This window comes from Desmodus rotundus, chromosome 6 (genome assembly GCF_022682495.2).
Source record: "Desmodus rotundus isolate HL8 chromosome 6, HLdesRot8A.1, whole genome shotgun sequence".
Lineage (NCBI taxonomy): Eukaryota > Metazoa > Chordata > Mammalia > Chiroptera > Phyllostomidae > Desmodus > Desmodus rotundus.
This window is the reverse complement of record NC_071392.1, coordinates 4,396,953-4,418,978: the sequence shown is the minus strand read 5'-3', so window position 1 is coordinate 4,418,978 and position 22,026 is coordinate 4,396,953. Positions and strand designations below refer to the sequence as shown.

Here is a 22,026-nt window from a genome sequence, read left to right as displayed (position 1 = left end):
ACAATAAGAATGATCTCTTAGAAATCAACAGTTTCGAGGAAAAGGAAAGCATATTTAGGAAGACAACTCTTCTTTGCCCACGTGATTGCTATAAAATACAAATTGATGGGTGACTAAATCAATTACCCAGAACATCTACGAATAGAAATAAAAACTGGAACAAAATGGGAAATGTTAGCTCATGAGTTTAGTCAATCACAGGGGGAATTTTCTGAGCAGAAGTGAAGGATCTGAGTGCACACACACGCATGCACACATTTTGCCAAGAGAATAATTATTTTTCTTACAAAAGACATAAATTGTCCATGATGTACGAGTAAAAAAAACCCTCCCCATTCTCTGTACATTTGTAGAGGTCCTAAGACTCCTTCTAGAGACTTCTTCTAGTGAAATCAGCAACCTTACCCATATGCCACAGTTTGTCACACATGTAAAACATGTGAGTAAGCATGATAAACCCTGAAAATATCATGACATCTCTGGGTAAATTCTGCCAGTAATATTGAACTACATTTGTACAAGGAAGTTTAGTGAAGCAGTTTTGAGCTTCCCTATTGGAGGTTATTATAAAAATTACGTAATTATAGAGCCTGAAGGCACCTCCCATTTTAGAAGTGAAGCCACCAAAGGGCACGAGGTCCTCCCTACCTCTTGGGCCACCAACCTCTCCCAATACCCTGTGGCCGAAGTGCTGTTCATCATACACAGAGAGACCTGTAGTTCCTTACAACATGAAGCAAGTTTTCCATGTTCTGCTCCCTAATTTGGAAAATAAAATGACTATACTTCAATCTAAGATGAGTGAACATAAGAATAATGCACACGAGTGCTTCCCCACAGATGCCTATACGTGCCACTTCATAAGTGCTAAATAACAAGGAGATGATAAAAACGGAGTTAAAAAAGCAAAGCAGGCCATCAACACCCACTGACTCTCACACAACAGTGAATGAAACACTGTTACTCTGTAGTATAAATCAGTGTTCCTGATACATGGAGGGGTTCTCCTAGAATAAGTACAAGCGTAAAGAGACAAGTTCTGGCATAGACACACCATTTGTTTCGCTGCTCATGTACAAAAATCATCTTCACAGATAATGTTATTAATGAAGTATTCAGTTGAGCAAAACTGATCATTAAAATAAATACAAATTGGAATGCTTTTCACAATAAGAAATGACTATCACAACAAGCTGGTAATTTGTGGGTGTACAAAACCCCCCGACACCAACACAAAACACTCCCGAGTCAGATTTCCCTCCCCACTGTCCAAAAGAAAACGAGGAGGGGGATTTCTGCACTGCAAATTGCCCGCCTGAATGGAGCTGTGCTGTAGCCAACTCCCTTCCACAGATCTGGTGCTTGGGGGCGCCGCATGGAGATTAGTGTTTACGGAGACAACCCGGGTCCTGTTTCATGTACCCCTGAGGTGCTCCCTGCACAGCACCGGGCTGAAATCTGAAAATGACAAAAAGTCCAAGACTCCCTCAAACTCTGTCCAAATCATACTTTAAGAGTTGGGAGAATAAAGGAATTCTGCTATTTAAGTTACTCACAGTTTCTCTAAAAGAAACTTATTGCAGGGATTGCAGTTTCATCGGAGGGAGCCCACTGAGCTTAGTTTCCTGAGGGATGAAAACAGCCATGGATCACTTAAGGTTTTCACTGATATTCTGTGTTCAAGGGCTTGGACATGACAAGGACACAAAATAGTATCAAATCTCCCCTCTTTGTTTCTTTTTACCTACAGTATTCCTATCACAATGTAGGAGAAACTCTTAGCCAGTTTGAGGATCTCAAAGTATCTGATTTGAGAACCTGAAACTATCAGAATCTAAGGAAATCATTCTCACAGCTAGTGCCTATTAAATGCATGGGCACACACCGCATGCACCTTAAGTGCATAAACACTGCATGATAACAAAAACAACTTTGCTCTAATAAACAAACTTCTTTATAATGATGATGCAATAACAAATCGCTGTGGGATTTTCTAGAACATTAACAATCAATTTGGAAACAACAGTGAAACTTTTGTCCAAACCCCAGAGGTTGTGGGACTCTAAGGCTGAGAGCAATATGATTTAACTGAATTACACAGCAAAAGTTGACCTAAAAAACAGGTTTTCTATCCCAGGTTCCCCTTCTTTTCATCACTCAGCTGCCATCTAACGTCATCCGAGTAAAGCTCTCCTATCAAAGGAGGAGACAAACGATAAAAGCTCTTGTACCCATTCAGTTGGAGGAAACACCCTTCTGAAAAAATACTGGATGAGGGATGCTAGGTTAATAAACACTAGGGAGGACGCGGAACTAAGTGTTAGTCCATACACTGAGAGATATTAAATTGTTAAGCATTTATTGGAGCAAAAATTGATTTGAATAGGGCAGCGCCAAACCAGAAGTGGAGAGGAGGCTCCTCTGTGATAGGAGCTCAGGAGAGACTTTTATGGAGAAAACGGAGAAACAAAGAAAGGGGACTGTGGATGGGCAAGTGCACTGGCGGGGATCTTGTCCTGCAGTTTCCACTCAGGCACCTTGAGTCACCCACAGGCTGGCTATGACAGAAGAGCCACCCCAGTGTAATAGTGTTCCTGTTCAATTAACTTAATGTGGGGAGGTCGGGGCTTTTTAGAGGCATAACGAAGGGGTGCAGATGCACATCTGAGGAACGATGAATTGGCAAGTCAACCTCCTGGGCTTCATAACAAAAGTAAGGATAATAACAGTGTCTACCAAAGGAGCTGACGTGAAGACCACCCGTGAGAATCCCTGTAGGCGTGAGACCAGGGGCACACGGGATGTTTGTGCGGCTGGTGGACTATTAACCACTCCGGCCACCCCCATTCACCCCCACCCCTGGCCATGGTACTTCCTTCTTCCCTGCTGTCCCTACGCAGGCTGCCCGCTATCCCTCCACACCCTGAGGGGCCAATGTGCACTCAGTCAAGGCCAAGGGGAACAGACCTGGCCTTGCAGCCCTAACGACTGAGGTAAGGGTGGGGAGAGTCACATGAGAAAGAATACCTAAGGTTTCTCCAAATTTTCAACACTCCTCCACAGTGAACCACTTGGCACGAGTCACCTGACCTCTGAGGGCCTGCGGTACCTCATTTCTAAGAGGCGATGGGAGCAGGTGGAAGGTTCGGAAATGAGCTCGTTGGACCCTTAAGGGTTGGATGCTGTGGGCAGGAACACCAAGCTGGGTACCACCTGAATCCTTCCAGGTACCTGCCTCACCGCGCTCTCCTCCTCCACCCCACCGCCTCGCCCACCAGAAAAGATCGGCTTTCCTGTGTTTGACTTACTGTGAATTGAGGTGAGACTGCATTTGAATGAACAGTTTCACAACTGAAATGAGGTTGAGAATCAATGGATCCGTAAGTCCATTCCTGCTAAAAACTCCTATGACATGAAAATTATGCTGATTTTACATGATACCAAATTTATTCAGGCAGTTCAAACTTGAATATTATCAGAAATCCACATTTTCTTAGTTTAGGAAAAAATCATAATGGATCTATTGTTTGTATATCAGTATTAATAGTTACCGACAACTCATTTTTGCTTATTTATTCCATCATGACAATTTATTTATCCAGTGGTTAGTTTGCCTTAATATGATGACAAAAGTAAATCTCTTCTTCATTCCTATTGTGTACATACAAACATGAAGTGAAGAAAACTGGCAGGTAATTAATCCGATAGTGCTTAAAAGCCCCATCATGGCTAAAATTCACTGATGCTCATGTGCTGATGACATAGAACGAGAGCAGTGAACATAAACTTGTGATGAATTGGATACAAAGGATAAAACTGGAGAAGGTAGTTTTCCCACAGCCATTCTTTAGATACCATTTTAAAGACCTTTCGTGCTTATGGAATAACATCATACATGCTCAGAATGTCAAGAAACCTCAATAACATATAGCCAAGTTGTAGTTAAACATTCATTAACCTGATGCAAAGGAACGGGAGGCGTCCTCTCTACAACTACACAATCGTCCAGCAAACGTGACCCATGTTTCACAGAAAAGAGCAGGTTTTCTTCCCCTTTATCAAGGTTTTATAAACAGGTGAGTACTTTAAGATAGCATTCGTTAACCTGTTCTGCGCAGTCACCACTATCCACTGCCTGAAAGTTGACAGACTCAAACAATTAGTTTTGCAAACCTGGAAAATAAGTATTTCCCAAGGGAAAAACATAGCTCTTTATAGGAAGGCATGTAGTACAACTCAATACCTTTGGGATGTGGGATCTTCAATTAGACACGGAGAAAGAGCGAGTCTTACGATGAAGGAATATGGAGTCAGGTAATGGGAGAACAGAATTCTTTCTACAGATGAACTCAGCAATTTGGTAGAGAAAAATAAAATACAGGTTTTCATGTAGCCATGGCAACTTCCAATCTTTATCGCTTTTTGAACTTAAGTCAACGCTCACATCTTTCTCTTCTTCAGACTCTGTGGTCTTTAAAACACACACAGTGAGGCACAGGGAGGAAGCCACACTTCGTTCTTGGGCTTCAGCATTCGAAAACGCCATCTGAGATACCGTGGGCTTTCCGTCCGCCCACCCCTGCTGCCCCAGTACACCGTGGCTGATTTGTACGAGCATTGTAAAAGAACACAGAACGTTCAGGCTGTTCTGATGGATGCACAGAGCTCGGTATTCCCTCCTAGGGGCAGCCGCAGAGCAGGGCACACACAGTTCTTTTACTGGAAGGCAACTCTGCTGTGCCTTCTACCCCGCGATTCACTCCTCCAATAGCCAAGACCTTGACGAGTAGCTAGTTCATCTCACTTACCACTGGCCTTCCAGGTCTGCAACAGTGCCTGCCAACACGGAGGTGCAGTCAATGATGAAAAGCAAATGAAGCTACAGAACAAAGATCCTTGTATCAGATAAAAAGCTTTCACCCTATGTTTCCACATATCCAGAAACAATATCTGTATTTAGATTAAAAAAATCTCAAGTTGCAGTGAGTGTTCATAGGTATTAAAGATATTGTCAGATATGAGAATTCTCAAAATCACTTTCTTTTAATGGCCTAGACTGCAAGTTTCAGGCCAGAGTGTAATTCTATGTATATTACATGATAACTGAAAACACAGAAAACACGCAGGTCTTGGATGCTCCCTCAGGCAAAGCTACATGGGGGAGCCCATAAGAAAATCAAAGAGACTGCGAAAAAAATTCAGAAAGCATGAAATAACATATGTATTAGGACATCCCACATCTTAAAATGCTTTTTAAATTTTTTTAAAAAGTCTTCTGAATCAACACACAAAAAAGCCTAAAGGTAATTGCCAATGAAGAATAATTTTTAATCTTTCAATTTTTAAAAATCATATGAAGTAAGGAGATGAGAAATAAAAAACACAGTAACTGATACAGTAGGTCCTCAGCAAACATTTATTGAAAGGCTGAATGGAAGAATAAATGAAAAACCTAATAAGGGCTGACTTTGAACTTGGGTGAGTGATTCATTCAAACCATTTAAGAGAGTCCTGATTTAATACATTAAGATGTCAGTTTCCATTCCTGGTGATACATCATTAACATCATCTTCTGAAATTTAATAGTATTCCATTATAATTTATTTTTCTTTAATATATGAAAGATTCAGTTGCCTTTAAAACTAAAAGAAGCTACAAAAATACCTTCTAAAATAGTTTTACATTTTTTAAAAAAAAAGCAAGTGAAAAGGCAGTAGTTACTTATAAGTTGGCTCCTAGCTCCTAAGAGTATAATATAAGCACGTGTATGAATATTCACCCCCAAAACAGGGAGTCATTCCATGAAAATGTATCTACTGTTAGCAACATTTACTTGTGTATGGTTTATTGACCACATTTTAAGGGAGAAAAGCAATCAATTTTACCCACAAATGATCTACTTTACATCCACCTATTCAGCCATCCATCCAGGTATGTTTATTGAAGGCTGACTATGTCCTAGCCCCTAGGCTCAGCTGCATAGCTTCTTCCAAAACAAGAGTCCTAAAACCTCGAAAACCCAAGTGGAAATAGTGATGTTTTGAAGTACAATTTCCCTACTCTTATTTTAGAAGGAAAAAAAATCCCAGCAATTACTGGAATATGGGAAATTATACAAATAGAATAATAATTATGTAATTTAAGTTTCCTAAGCTTGAAAGCATTTTTCAAAGATTTATTCTTTTTCTGAATGTATTCCAAAAGGAAACATGGGAGAGGTGAGGTTGGAGGAGAGAGAGTAAAAGTGACAGGGTTGAGAGCGTTAAAAATGTTCAACACGTAAAGATGGGATTAAGCAGGTCAATTAATTTTTAATATCATTATTTTTATATTTAAAAAGCCATACAGACACATATGAAAACACACTGAAATCTGTCCTTCTGAAATAAACACCACCATGACGACTGTGAGGTGGGCCAGACCCCTGAATGGCCATGGGCAGAGCCCGCGCTCTCGTGGTGACGCTAAGAGCCACTCCCTGCACAGCAGCTACGTTTTCTGATCGGTGCCCGGAAAGTGAGCAGGCGGACACTTTCCGGGACAACTGGGATATTTCTACTTTGTCACCACCAGGCAATGAGAAAAAGATTTTGTAACAATCTGGGGCCATGCCTTTTCTTTTGTTTTTCCCTGCGTTTTTTTATGGTCAGTTACTTAAGAAGGAGAGTCATCTTAATCACTATTCCACACGCTGTCCTCCAACAGAAATTACAGACCGACCCATCTGTGCCTGCGCGCTGAGCACACACTCGCTGAATGACCGCTGCTGGGCTAGGGACTAGTCCACCGAGCCAGTGTGCTAATGTAATCAGGTCAAAAGTGAGCTCGCACAGTCCCTCGTGATAAAACTCTCAGCACCTAGCAAGGGGCCCATAATCTAGTAACTGCATGTCTACTGACGCAATAGTCTAGTAATCTCCTGTCTAACAATTTCACGTCCGGCACGGAAGGAAGGAAGGTAAACACATGATTAGGACACAGATGTGGGTGACCAAGAATGAATCCTGGAGCAGCGTCCCCACACAGGGGGCTGGAGTCCAAGGTCATGCCAAGGGCCCTGGGGCTCAAGAGCCCCCGTTCCTGTGATGACGCTCTCTTGACTTCAGCAGGTACGTAGGGCTCTCCTGACCATGACGGTGAAGGACTCCGATCTGACTTCCCGCCTCAGATTCTAGACTCAGGAGCCAACTGCAAACTCCTGATTTGTATTTCCAGGTCCATTTTTGAAAAACGGAGCAAAAGTGCCGACCAGCAGAGTCAGGCGTCCACGCTCTCTGACCGCCATGTTCTCTCTTCAGGGCAGTGCTGGCATTTCAGGGTTGGTGCTTGTGAGTTTGGTTGGTGTGAGTCTCACACTGGCCACTACCAGTGGATGGATAAAACTTGTTTTCTAAACTGGAAGAGCTGAAGACCAAGGAAATGCCAGCCCTGCTGAGATGGAAAACAACAAATGACTTGGAAAAGTCATTCATCTCTTCTCCACACACGTGTGCAATGTGGGTCACTGGAAAGAGCCACGGTCCGCAAGACAAAACCTGGGTTCTAATCCCACAGCATCGTTTTTAGCTCTGTGACTTCAGGCACATGGGTTTCCATGCCCTGACCTAAACAACGGGAACTAAAGTACCTCCCCACGCCCTCAGAAGGTCATGATTAATATAAAATAAACAATGAGTTTGAAATAAACAAGAGAGGGCTTTGAACCCCATAAAGCGCTGTGCTGTAAGACCCCCAGCACTGCCTTACTCTCCTGCAAACAGCCCCTGCCAAAGAGTCCATTAGTGAATCGGCGCCATCAGCTCAAAGACAGGAGAAAAAAGTCAGTATTACGAGGAAGAAAGGCACAATGTCCAGACCCTCTACTGGGCTTCCCGGGCTGGCGATTTCTTCCTCCAGGTCTGGGGAAACAGAATCTGAATCTGCTCACCACTCTAAGACCTCTCCTTATTTCTAAAAGCTTCCAGGATAAATCTAGTTCAAATGTGGTTGTTTCTGGCATATGGCTATACAGTGATGAAATGAAGTCACAAAAGAGTTTCTAATTAAATGTAGATACACATTTCAGAAAATGCTCCCAGGAATCATTTCAAAATAAAAAGTGGCGCTGTGAACTCCCCTCCCCCGCCCCACATCCCACATTTCATCGTTAACATCTCTAGTGCTGCTGCTGACACAGAGGAGGATAGGGGTGCGGCTCTGGGCCCTGGACCAAGGGGACGGCGCCCATTCGCTGATGGGCATGGGCCCACTTGAGCCCTTCAAGGGGAACACGCCAAAAGGGATGGGCTTGGCCCTTCGTGTCTCGGCGTTTTGCCCACGTTGGGAATAAAGAGGCAGCAGACCTAGTGCAGATTTCTCGGGTGCCCCCCTCTGTGCCGGCATGTCCTCTCTGACACAGAACTGTATTCACCTCATCCCCCACTGACGAAGGGGAGAGGCCACGCCAGCCTTTTGTCCTTGAGCTTTCAGACCCCCACCTGGGACCCAGAAGGTGCTTGTTAAAGGGGACTGAATAAGTCAAGGAAAAAACTACACTTATGAGATTCACTTTTTGTTAAAGTGCAATGCTCCTTTATATTACACTCATATTGAACCTTTGGATTGAGTAACATAGCTAACACCCGTGTAAGCAGTACATTTATGCAAGGTAACACAGCTAAACACTGAAATTAGGAAATGAAAGAGACCAAATTGCCGAGATTATGTGAGAAAGGTGACTACGGTATATGTGTTCATGAATTAACGTGATTCATGTGTGGGCTCATTGGAAACATTTCTTGGGCATCTACTACGGCGTAATTTCCGGGTCCAGGAGGCAGGAGGCGCAGCCAGGCAGGCCCACGTTCTCAGGCAGGTGGGTGCTGGTGAGGGAGAGTGCCCAGCAGATGCCATGGTGGGCATGGGCTAGGGCTGAGACTGCTGTGGAGGGCAGCTGATGACAGCTGAGGTGAGGGGGCATTCAGAAGGATCCCCAGAGAGGTGCTTGAACTGAGGCACAAGTCACCTTAAAACAAAGAAACAGGCGTTCCAGGCAGGGAAAAGGTCTGAGGCCCCCTTGGCTCCTCCAGCAGAGAGAAGGCTGTGTACACAAAACAGGCAGAAGCGGGGGACAGACAGGAAGGTCAGGGACCTCAGGTGGTGGGGGGCTCTGTGGGCTAAACATCTCTGAGGCACCTTCAGTGAGGGAGGAGCTGTATTAGATTCTTTCCTCAAGGGACTCGGAATCTGCTTTAAAAAGTTATTAAGAAGTACTAATTGGTAGTTACAGAACAGTTACAGGGAAGTAAAGTACAGCACAGGGAATATAATCAGTAATATTGTGATAACTACGCGCAGTGCCAGGTGGCGCCTGGAAATATTGGGGGGAACTCTAACATATATGGTTGTCTAACCACAATGCTGTACACTGGAAGCAAATACAAAATAGTGATGAATGTAGACTGTAATTGAAAAATAAAGTTAAAAAAACAGATTACAAGTAATAGCTGAAAGGTCAGTTAGGAAAATGTAGATAAGCAAACAGGAAGGAAAAAACAAAAGCAGACAAGTTTAATTCAAGATAACTTAGTGTGTAGCTGAACTTCAGGATCTGACTTTAGATAAAAATCACAGCTCTTAAAATAGAGGATAAGAGGAAAATTAGGTGTGACTTTATGAGTTGTAAATGTTTTAGAATTCTGAAAGAGAGGGATTTTTTTTTAAAATAAAAAAGAAGTTTCTCTCTCTCCATAGAGACGGTGTCTCCAATTATATTAATCTCTGTCACTGAAGCCCCCCGTCTTATCTTAGAGTCACTGAGGACGCCTCCAGGAGCGTCACTGCTGGGCAGAGATGAGGGAGTGTTCGTATCTGTGCCCCGAGCACAGAGCCCCCGGATGACCCGCCCACCCTGCCCGTGGCCCGAGCGTGGGCACGCGGGGCTCTCCTGCAGTCCCCTGAAGGAGCATGTGTGCAAAGGCGGTGAGGCATTCATTGTAAAACGCAGCGCGTGTTAAAGCTGCAACTTGGGTTTGCGTTGCTTATTTTTATGTGATAGAGACATCAGTATCCATTCCGAAGAAGGAATAGCTAAGTGCCTGTTTTAGTGCTGTAATAAAGTTCCTTCTTTCACTGTTAGTGACTAATAGAATCTAAGTTATTTTCAGGGAAAAATAAAAGTAAAACATTAATCAGAATTCCCCTTAAGAATGACAACATACAGGTACATCTATGGCACGTGAGACTTCATCTCTTCCAAATACTGCAAAAGTGAAGCCACTTGACACAGAGGAGACTATGGAGAGAAGTAGGAATGAAAACAGGAAGTCCCGCTGAATGCCAGGACTTCTAGTTCACATCACGGTTGATCCCCGGGGACCAGAGGGACCGAGGGCCAATGCATTTGCTTTTAACTGAACAGTACTGTGTCTTTATACCCTTTAATTCTGTCTGTGGAAGAGGGACAAAGGCCATCACCACTGAAAGGCTTTCTTTTCTTCCCATTAACTAATTGTCAAAGAGAATGAGAAATATAATAAACACAATTACAAGGTTCAAACAAGTAAAATTTGGAAATATCAGAAATATTGTGGAAGCACGTTCGTTATGTTTACTGTAATTTCAGCCTTCTAAAGATTCCATTTCTCAGCCTTCCAATGCCTGGGCCAATCACTAGCCAGGCTAAAATCACATATTGAATTAACTGTCAACTCTAAGAGTATACGTGAGGTCACCACAATCAGTTAGTGGATATTAATGATGGTACTTTTTTCCTTTGGACTAATTCTTTTCCTTCTCTCTCTTATATTTTATTTGATTATGGTTAGCATCACGCTGCTCTTCCTGCGAGTACTGAACTAGCATGGGATTTGAATATGATGCTCCCAAATAAATGAATTGCTCGATTTCCGGTGACCATCTATTCACACTCCGCCTTCAAAACACATCTCAGTCTCCTCCCATAGAGGCGGCAGCGGCCTGCTCTTGTCCAACATGTATGACAATTCTGGACAGGGCAACTGGGGTGCCGGCACGTAGTCCCATGAAAGGAGAGGCTGCAGGTCTATGGCGTTCACCGTTTGACACATGCAGCCATTTTCCCCGTCAGTCAGCTCTCACCGAACTTACTAGCAGTGACTGCGGAATCCTTCTGGGCCCCTGACATTGCTGAAGAGGAAAGCTAAGATGAAGGACATGCCACTCCGAATGCAGGTGCTACTCAGCCTAGCAATCACGACACTAGTGCAAGCTGTAGACAAGAAAGCGGATTGCCCACAGTCATGTACGTGTGAGACCAGGCCCTGGTTTACGCCCCGATCCATTTATATGGATGCATCTACAGTGGACTGTAATGACTTAGGTCTTTTAAATGTCCCAGCCAGGCTGCCTGCTGACACGCAGATTCTGCTCCTGCAGACTAACAGCATTGCCGAAATTGAGCACACGGTCGACTTGCCAGTGAACCTTACCGGCCTGGACTTATCACAGAACAATTTATCTTCAGTCACCAATCTGAATGTCAGAAAGATGCCTCAGCTCCTTTCTGTGTACCTAGAGGAAAACAAACTCACGGAGCTGCCTGACAAATGTCTGTCTGGACTGAGCCACTTACAAGAACTCTATATTAATCACAACTTGCTCTCTGTGATTTCGCCAGGAGCCTTTATCGGCCTACACAATCTTCTTCGACTTCATCTCAATTCCAACAGATTGCAGATGATTGACAGCACGTGGTTTGACGCTCTCCCCAATCTGGAGATTTTGATGATCGGGGAGAATCCAATCATCAGAATCAAAGACATGAACTTTAAGCCACTTATCAATCTTCGCAGCCTGGTTATAGCTGGTATAAACCTCACGGAAATTCCAGATAATGCCTTGGTGGGGCTTGACAACTTGGAGAGCATCTCTTTTTATGACAACAGGCTTCTGAAAGTGCCCCACACTGCTCTTCAAAAAGTTGCAAACCTCAAATTTTTGGATCTCAATAAGAACCCCATTAACCGAATCCGGAGAGGCGATTTTAGCAACATGCTGCACTTGAAGGAGGTGGGGATAAATAACATGCCCGAGCTGGTTTCCATCGACAGTCTGGCTGTGGATAACTTGCCAGATTTAAGAAAAATAGAAGCGACTAACAACCCCAGGTTGTCTTACATCCACCCCAATGCATTCTTCAGGCTGCCCAAGCTGGAGTCCCTCATGCTGAACAGCAACGCCCTCAGCGCCTTGTACCGCGGTACGATCGAGGCCCTGCCCAGCCTCAAGGAGATCAGCATACACAGCAATCCCATCAGGTGCGACTGTGTCATCCGCTGGATCAACATGAACAAAACCAACATTCGATTTATGGAGCCGGAGTCGCTGTTCTGCGTGGACCCACCCGAATTCCAAGGCCAAAATGTCCGGCAGGTACATTTCCGGGAAATGATGGAAATCTGTCTCCCTCTTATAGGGCCTGAGAGCTTTCCTTCCAACCTGGACTTAGACGCTGGGAGCTATGTTTCCTTACACTGCAGAGCTACCGCAGAGCCACAGCCTGAAATCTACTGGGTAACACCATCTGGTCAGAAACTCTTGCCTAACACTCTGACGGACAAGTTCTACGTCCACTCTGAAGGCACGCTAGATATAAGTGGCATAACCCCGGCAGAAGGGGGGCTATACACTTGCATAGCAACTAATCTGGTTGGTGCTGACTTAAAGTCCGTTATGATCAAAGTGGATGGTTCTTTTCCCCAGGATAACAATGGATCCTTGAACATTAAGATAAAAGATGTTCAGGCCAATTCAGTTCTGGTGGCCTGGAAGGCAAGTTCTAAGATTCTCAAATCCAGTGTGAAGTGGACAGCCTTTGTCAAGACGGACAACTCCCACGCCGCCCAAAGTGCTCGAATACCTTCCGATGTCAAGGTTTATAATCTCACTCATCTGAGCCCATCAACTGAGTATAACATTTGTATTGACGTCCCCACCGTCTATCAGAAACACAGAAAACAGTGTGTTAATGTCACCACAAAGGGGTTGGACCCTGATCAAAAAGAATATGAAAAGAATAACATCACAACCTTTATTGTCTGCCTTGCAGGCTTTCTGGGGGTTATCGGCATGACAGGTCTTTGCAGCTGGCTCTCTAATAAAATGAACTGTGATATTGGACAAAACTACATGAGGAGTTACTTACAGAAACCAACCTTCACATTCAGTGAGCTTTACCCTCCTCTGATCGACCTTTGGGAAACAGGCAAAGAAAAAAGTACAGCATTGGAAGTGAAAGCAACTGTTATAGGTGTGCCAACAGATGTATCTTAAAAACAACTGACTAAATCTACTTCAAAGAAAAGCTCAAGAGTGCAGTTGTGCTTGGGAAAAAAAAAGCATTAAAAAATATTACTTTCTAGAAGAAAGTTTAAGCTTACCGATGCTGCTCCTGACCAATGGAAATTGTACAAGTTCAGCATTTTAATTCACCGGCTTCAAAGGGTACTGTGGCAACCAAATAATATAATTCCATTTTCTAGAACTTTCATGTAACTTTTATGTCTGGACTGCAGTTACAGTGGACAAAAACATTTCTGTATTTTTTTTAAGTAGATAAGCGTAGTCGAACTGAGCAATACCTCCTGCTGTGTTGTATTACACATACTAGCCACGAGTTTTCGCAGTGACCAGATAGACTTGAATTGACACGTGGTGTAATAAAACGGACAAATTCTGTAGAATAGACACAGTGAGTATGTGGACCTCTTTTATAAGAAAAAATACATTTTGGATTAAAATCAATTGCTTTTGTCTTGTTTTTGTTTTTAAATAAAGAATAATTTCTGGGAAATGTCATCTGACCAGATATCATTTAAATGACATTTTTAAACAAGTGTTTTTCTATAATGAAATTTGAAACGCTAAGAGTAACACTCTTTTACTGGGTTCTGTAACTACATTTTTATAGTGCACAAAAATGGATTGAGAAGGCACTTTATCAATACTGAAAGGCAATCATAACGTTGTATTTAACCCTTTCACTAGTGATGAAAAGAAACCCCCTAGCAAATTATGTATTCATTTAAAGATTTCCTTTTCTTAACAAGAAGCTTTTGTGGTGGATTTAATTATTAAGTTCACATACTGTAAATCAATATCCGAGGAACTGAAAGCCTTATTTTGATAATTAGTAGTCATTCAACTTTAAGATGCTTGCTTTGCAGAAAATATTGCCAAATTTTGGCAGGACTCAAGATCTAGGTGTAACCTTCAACCCTTTCTATGATTCTAAACACTCAATGCACTTTACTTCAGTAACAAGCAAATAATCCAATAATGTCCTGTGTTGCACACACAGCGATGAAACATGTTCTACAAAATCCCTGAAGAAGGACATTTGTATACTTATATAGCTACTAGCCTCACAGGTGCTGACCGGAAGTCTGACCAAAGTAGACAGTCCTTTTACCCCAGAATAACAATGATTTTCAAAATTTCGGAAGACTGGGATTTTCCAAGACTAAAATTTGAGAATTTTCCTTTAAGATCTATTGAGAATTCATAGTATAAGTTTATAGGTTCCATCTTATGAAATTATCCCTTTTATTTACTTCACCCCAATATAAAAATGGCATGAGCCAGATAATTCCAGAGTTCAACAGAAATTTAAGAGGACAACTTTCTTAATGAAAGGAAAATCTCAGAAAAATTCCAAAGTAAAAAAAAATTAAGTGCAGTTCTCTATGACTCCATTTAATGCACCTAAAAACACAGCTTTAAAAAACTGAGAATCAGTGAATTTAACTGCCAAGAATGTAACTGATTATTTAAGAGTCTTATATAGTAAATATGGGGGAAAACCCAGCCAATATCTTTTAGGGTTTTAGTTGTATTTACCAACAAAACCCCAGAGCCATGCAGAATAAATGTACTTGTGTACAAAGGAGATATCCTGAAACAATGAAAAACCATCTGAGATAATAAGCCACACTTTTCATAGGCAAATCGCTCATCTCTGCAAAGCTACAAGGTTTCCATGTTAATTGCTCTGTGCCTGTTCCTAATCAAGTGTTCAACTTTTCTTACAGTAGCTTGCTGTATAGTATCGACATGTCATTGTCCTGTAAACATTTCCAGTACTGTAGCCATATCAATTTATTTGTTAATACTAGACATTTGTGATAGCATTGATGGTTTCTAATTAAATCCTAGCTGTTTTTCACAATGTGGAAGGTAATTGTTATGAACTCTTTGAAATGAAAGAACAAACTGTGTTAATTTAACACAAACAAAACTTGAAACTTGATAAGTCAGTGTGTTTCCCAAACACAGGTTTTACAACCTGATGAATCGCTATCACACAGTGGCTGACATTAGAATTTATCAGCAAGACATGCTCGTACATCATGAGATGTTTCAGCACCACAGACAGAGCTTTTTTAAAGAGCCAGGCTATTTGTCAAACTAGAGGAGCTGAAGTGTGACCTATTAGGAGGCAGGTATTGTATAGATCAGCAAGAACTTTCTCAGGTATCTGGTATGTTTCTTCCAAACCTATCTGCATAAAGAACTATAACAAACATACCCTAAAGCTGAGAATCCATTTCAAGCTACATTTTCTTAGGGAAATTGAAGCAAATAGGCACTCCAAATAGACATTCAATACCGAGCACTGAAAGGAAGTATTTCTCTTATAGACAAATAAATACAGATGCTCAAAGCAAAACATGATGTTTACTTGATTAAATTTCAAACTAAATTGACAGTAAGAGAAAAAGAACATTTGCTTCAACAACAAGAATGGAATTTCATGCTCCCTATGTTTCCCTCTAAATCTCACATAAAATCAACTAAGTCCTGGCCACAGTACTCAAGGCATATAACTTACAATTCAGTGAAACCACATGGGTACAATGGCAAACTTCAGCTATGAGAAAACTCTGAAGTTCATCCCTTTATGAATGCCAAATGATCCCCTCATCTGGTATGGAAGAAAACATTTTTTTTTTCACAAAAACAAATTTTTTAAATATATGTATTGTCTAATTTATGCTACAAAATAAAATTCAGTTTGTTAAAATAAGTATATCCAGTTGACTACAAAGTGCATGAAAGCGCTGTGGAGAGAAATGTACTGTTGCCAGCAAAGCCGTGCTGCCAATCATATGCAGATCATTTTTATAGAAAAAAAGTGAAACATATTTATGGTACATCCATCAGCCTTTTGATGCTGATTTCAGTTCTTAATTTTTTATTTTAATTAAATAAAGTGTTAAGTGAAAATATACATCAGCAAGCTTAAGCTTAAAATTACAATTCCTTCCTGTATTCATTGAACTATATTTTATTTACATTCAGAAAACATTGACTGCACGGCTCTTCGTCACTGGAGACACAGAAGTGAACAGGACAAATTCTGCACCGTTCTTGTGCTCACGTCCTACTGGATTATGGTCTGGCTGTATCTTGCTGTTTTCACGAACATTTCTCAACTACCTTACTCACTGGAGTCCCAGCTGCAAACCATACTTTCGAAGCATGATAATACTCAGAAAATCATATATATTTTTTATTTGGTCTAAAATGTTTTACTCATCACAACATGCCCATATAGAAACTTAATTCAAATTTATTATTTCTTAGGCACTACAGATAGAAACTAGCCTAATACCACCCTTAGACGGCTTAAATCAAGAAGCGTGTCTACTGGATAAATATGTTTCCTCTGCTTTAAAAACAGAGAGATTGATCACACGAGACATATAAGAAGTTAAATTCAAGAAGGCAATCTAGCATTGACAAAATCTTTATTTATTTTACAAAGAGAACGATCAATTCTTATAAGATCTTTCAACAACTATGAAGGAAAACCTTCAAATTCCATAGTTAGCTTTTTACATGAAAAATCAGAATATGTAAGTAATCAATAAAGCAAACAATAAAATCAACTAACAGCTTAAAAGTACATATTTGCTAAAAAGGAAAATTTCTGATAAAATATCCCCACAACTACCAAGAAGAAAAATTCTCACTCTATGAGGCGTCCCCCGAAAAAAAATCCAAAATTAGCTTCTGCAGGCCCCTTGCAGTACAGGCTTCCCCAGCTAGGTGAGTGTTCTAGGAACCCATCTGTATCAGTGCACCAGCGGGCGTTGTTGTGAGAGGCTGTGTTCGGCTTCAGTGCTTTTTTTTTCCCCAAGCCTTTCAACGCATTTGCCCATTTCATGATGGGTGATTATGAGCACACCTGTCCACTCCACATTGAGTGTTCTGCAGCTTTTGACCAAGAATTGCATGACACCTGTGCCCCACCCTCTCTATTCACCTGATCTCTCCCCACGTGACGCTTTTGTTTCCCCAGATGAAAGAAGTCCTCTGAGGGAAACATTTTGCTGATGTGGAAGAGGTGAAACAAACCAGCCAAAAAAGGGCAGAAGCACTAAAAGGCATCACAATAGATGAGTTCAAAACCTGTTCTGAGCAGTGGAAAAAAAACATCTCGATAGGTGTATTGCATCCAATGGAGAGTACTCTGAAGGTGACTGAAGTTTAAACATGTAAGAATAAATACACAGTTTTATAAATAAATTCCAGGAGGGTCTTTTTGGTCCCCCCTCAGATATGTCCCCATTAAATGGTAACTTGGGCTTCATTCTACCTGGAAATGAGGAACGATGAATAGTGTTTACATTGTGACACATTTTCTTGGATCCAATCTCTCTCACGCTCCCTTTCTCCTTTCCTTTTAACTTCCCCAAACAAATTATAACAAGTAAGAGTTGTTTGTTTGTTTTGAAGAAAATGGTTGTCGTAGATACGTTTAGTATGTCAAACATCCCGGTGGTCACGTGGGGACGAAGCTCAACAGAAAGACCACAGTGACCTTCACACCCAGTTCCCCAGCCCCCACTGCTGCTATGTCATTTCACCCTGGCTAACGCGCTGCTCACTAGGTTGTCGCCTGGGAGCACGGCCATATTGTCCTGGAGGAGAAAAGCCACATCTACAATCAAAATGCCACCCTCAGTATCACCGAGTTCTGGAAAAAGAAAGAAATGGACACATTTCAGTACAACCATGGCTGCTTTTGTGTGTTTATTTGAAAAGTGAGGACTTCATCTATGGTAAAAAGCTGACCGTCCACTTAGTTTATTTCATTTAGACCTGTGAAGCAAGGGAAAAATAAGCACACTATCTGCAGGCAGGAATAAACTGGCAAAATCAGAGTTAATTCTAGTAGTCACAATCCATGTAATCAATGCTTAGAATAAGATAATAAAAGATGTTTAAAAAAAAGGCTCTTCTAGTAAAATGTAGGTCATTTTCTAAATCTGGACTAAACATTTCATTAATGATATAACAAAGGTGCTCCTGAATTCACTAGTGAGCATTCAGTATTCTCAGGTGAGAAGAGAAAGCATACGAAATACCACACAACTCCTTTTCATTCCCACTGAGAACAGACAAGCCCACAGATTGGAATTGACCTGTTCCAGTTCACTTGGTTCATTTTACAGTAATACACCTCAGAGGGCTCTTAGCTTATCTTTTAAATAAGCCATATAGTCAATACCAACTAAGGGGTTAGATACATCACAGGCATGTCAATAGAACTTTCTCTAAAATCAAACTGTGGCATTCAAATAAGCAATAAAGTGACAGCAAATATCATATATATATATATATTCAATAACTTCAAAATTATTATAGAAGAGTGGCCCAGAGTGACAAAGCCTAACAGAGAATTGAGGCGGACCTCGGCTAGCCTTGCAGAAGAATAAACTAGAATGACATTTGAAGACCTCACAGTAATGTGTGTTTCTATTTCTATTTTCTAAGCCAAATAGATTTTCAAGAAGCCAATAGCACTATGAAGCCATGGTGAGGAAAACCCAGCTTCTCACTAAAATGTATGGCTCCATGGCTGGAGCTACTGATTCAAATCCGATTGCGATACCCGCTTACAGCGTTTCCCAGCAAATAGCGGACTGAGGTGGGAACACAGCTGGCCCTCCCAGCCCCGGCGTGGAGCAAACCACCACGGAACACGCTCCCCATCACGTGTGACACCAGACTCAAGGCTGATCAAGACAGGGTCATTCTTATACCACGCGAGGGGCTGTGATTAAAGCAGTATGGTCAAACACACCAAAAGAGTTCTTTAAAAGATGAGTAAAAAACAAAATAACTTTCAGAACTGGAATTAAAGTCAGAGGCCTCTGGCAGACGTCCCTTCAACAGGGACTTCAGAGAGGGGTCACGTACTCAATAGAGAACAGGAAACCACGTCTCCAAAGTCACGCAGGCTCCTGGCATTCCCATCTCCATCTCCTCATCAGTTTATCAATAAGCCAACATGGTAACATATGTATTTTCATATTAAATCATTTGTTTCAACTGATTTAAAAACCACATGTAAATTTATACATTTTGGATGGAAATAATTATGTGACTCTTACTATCCAATTCAAACTCTTGAGTATAAAAATAAAAATACTTAAAACCATGAATATGATATAGAAAAGGTATAAAAACAGATCAGAATGTTCATTTCTTTCTACTAACAAAATCTTTACCTACGCAAATATATAGGAATTAACGGATTGCATTTAATGAAGGAACTACATCAGAAACAATGGTGTGAGGATAAGGGGAGTCTGGTTCCCCATTTAATGAATTATACGTGTTTCAGGCCAGGCTCGGTGTTGAAATGACAATATGATGCTTGGGGTATTTTCCTGGCCTATAAAAGGCATAGGATTAATATTCTTAACATAATATTATAGTTGAGTAAATATACATTCATATCTACTTTTTAAAAGATGTATTTATTTTTAGAAAGAGGGGAAGGGAAGGAGAAAGAGAGGGAGAGAAACATCAATGTGTGGTTGCCTCTCATGCACCCCAAACTGGGGACCTGGCCTGCAACCCAAGGCATGTGCCCTGACTGGGAATCAATTCAGCGACCCTTTGGTTTGCAGGCCAACACTCAAAGCACTGAGCCACACCGGCCAGGGCATATTCATATCTACTTGAATAGCAAGGTTAAAACCAGGAAGAAAGGGAAGGAGGGAGGAAGAGAGGAGGAAGGAAACATCTGATGAATGCTACAAATGTGCCAGGCTAACCATTTGCTAATTTGCTACAGTCCTAAGAAAGGCATCTTACTATGAGTCTGGCATACTGGTTCCTCTCTCTCCTGCTCTCTGATAGAGTTTAGCTGTGTTGGATAACTTCTCACATAGTATAACCCTTGGGTTCTGAGTACTTCTATTCTATTAATTGGAATTTGAGAACTGGCTCTGAGGAATCCTACGAATGAATTTGATCTAGGAGAACCAAGTTATTTAATATAGGTTACATGGCATGGGCTGTTTGTTGATTAATGGGGTAGCAAAAAATATTGAATAAGACCTTGACACTCTCCAACCTGCCCATACGATGCCCATGTAGGAAGCTGGTCACCTATGCTTCCCAGGAGAAACAAGGCAGTCCATTAAAATGAGCAAACACTTTCGAAAGTTACTGAGCTTCTCTGAGGGCAAACTGGCATGCAAAAAATAACTGCGTGTGTAAGGAAGTTCCTCGGTGTTCGATAAGTACTAATTTTTCTTACAAATATTTGGAAGTCACTAGGCTGAACCATAATCCTATTCCAGATAATAGTGTCCCCACCTTGAGTTTTTAATGAACTGTCTTTATGGTAGAACTCTGTCCAAAGAATGAGATTGGAAAATTACAGGAGCCAAGTTTATAAAGAGAGGGAGGGGTGGTCCGTGTTTTCATTCATACATGAATATTCTTCACCCTTCATTCACTGAGGATCTACATGTGCCAGATGTGGGATCAGCTACTAGAGCCTCACAATGACTGTGACAGACAAAGTTCCTGGCGTCACAACAGCCCACAGGTAGACACCAAGGCATGGCTCTGGGACCGACAGTATAGGTTGGCGAAAACATGACAAGCATGGGAGAGCACACATGTATTTATTTGGGGGCTACGGTTTATTATAAAGAGGCCCAGAAAAAGTTCTAAAAACGGAGACAATTTTTACACACTCTCCCAATTAGGGAGCAGAGCAGTGGTGGGCACAGGTTAGGGACAGTGTGAGGACGGCAAGAGGCTGACACACTTGAAGGGCAAGGGACTGCTAAGTGACTGGGAAAAAGTTCTGGAGACAGAAAAAGCCAGAGCTGGCTTCAGAAAGAAAAAATGGAGAGATGGGTAAAAAAGTCCACCTTTGTTGCTAACCATGGTGGAAACCAACATTCCAGTGGAAAATGACTAGACCAAGTTTAAAACGCTAAGACTAACGTATAAGGCTACAAACATTAGATTTCCGTGTTTCAATTCTGTCTCCCTCCGTGGCCAAGCTCCAGGCTGCCATCCGATCCCTATTTCTCCAAGGCTGGGAATACGAGAAGTCAGAACTAAAAAAGGAATAGACGTAGGCTCAGGCTATATCGCACCCCCTCGGGCCTTCCCTAATCTGAAACTACACACACACACATGCGTGCTCGCACGCACGCACACACACACACACACACACACTGAAGATGCTCACAAGCATATACACAGACACATGCCCTTCATGGCCAAGGTTAGCAGAGTCCATTATTTGCAAGTTAGCTTAGTTTCAGATTTTTTTCCGGTTTTTCACTGTACTTTTATTTTTTCAATTACAGTTTACATGCAATGTTATTTTATGTCAGCAGAGTAGGGTTCACGGCACAGTGGCCAGACAACCCTATACTTTACCAAGCGCTCCCCCAATATTGCGAGCACCCACCTGGCACCACATGCAGTGCTCACAATATTCTTGACTGTATTCCCTGTGCTGTCTGTTACATTCCTGTGACTATTTTGTAACTACCAGTTTGTCAGATAGTTGAAAAATCCATCTCCCATGAAATTAACAGAGAGTGACAATGTGACTCCAGTTCCCCACTGTCTCCTCAAAGGGAAAAAAAACCCCTCGGTATTCCGGGCAATGTAATGTAAAATTAGGGTCTATATCTTTGAATTTCATATGGGTCTAGTTCTACTTCCATTATCCATTGTATT

At 41.7% G+C, this 22,026-nt stretch overlaps 2 protein-coding genes across 6 annotated transcripts in view; one reads left to right on the top strand and one right to left on the bottom strand.

Moving 5' to 3' along the window:
• LRRN3 (leucine rich repeat neuronal 3) overlaps positions 1-13,338 on the top strand; it is a 31,383-nt gene extending 18,045 nt beyond the window's left edge. Inside the window, exon 2 of the mRNA XM_024563153.4 lies at positions 10,806-13,338. Coding sequence (XP_024418921.2) covers positions 11,164-13,290 — 2,127 coding nt within the window. The 5' untranslated portion in view covers positions 10,806-11,163 and the 3' untranslated portion in view covers positions 13,291-13,338. The remainder of the gene's footprint in view (positions 1-10,805) is intronic.
• The window catches only part of IMMP2L (inner mitochondrial membrane peptidase subunit 2), a 614,910-nt gene that overhangs the window by 319,414 nt on the left and 273,470 nt on the right, over positions 1-22,026 (bottom strand). The gene's annotated exons all lie outside the window — the stretch shown is intronic.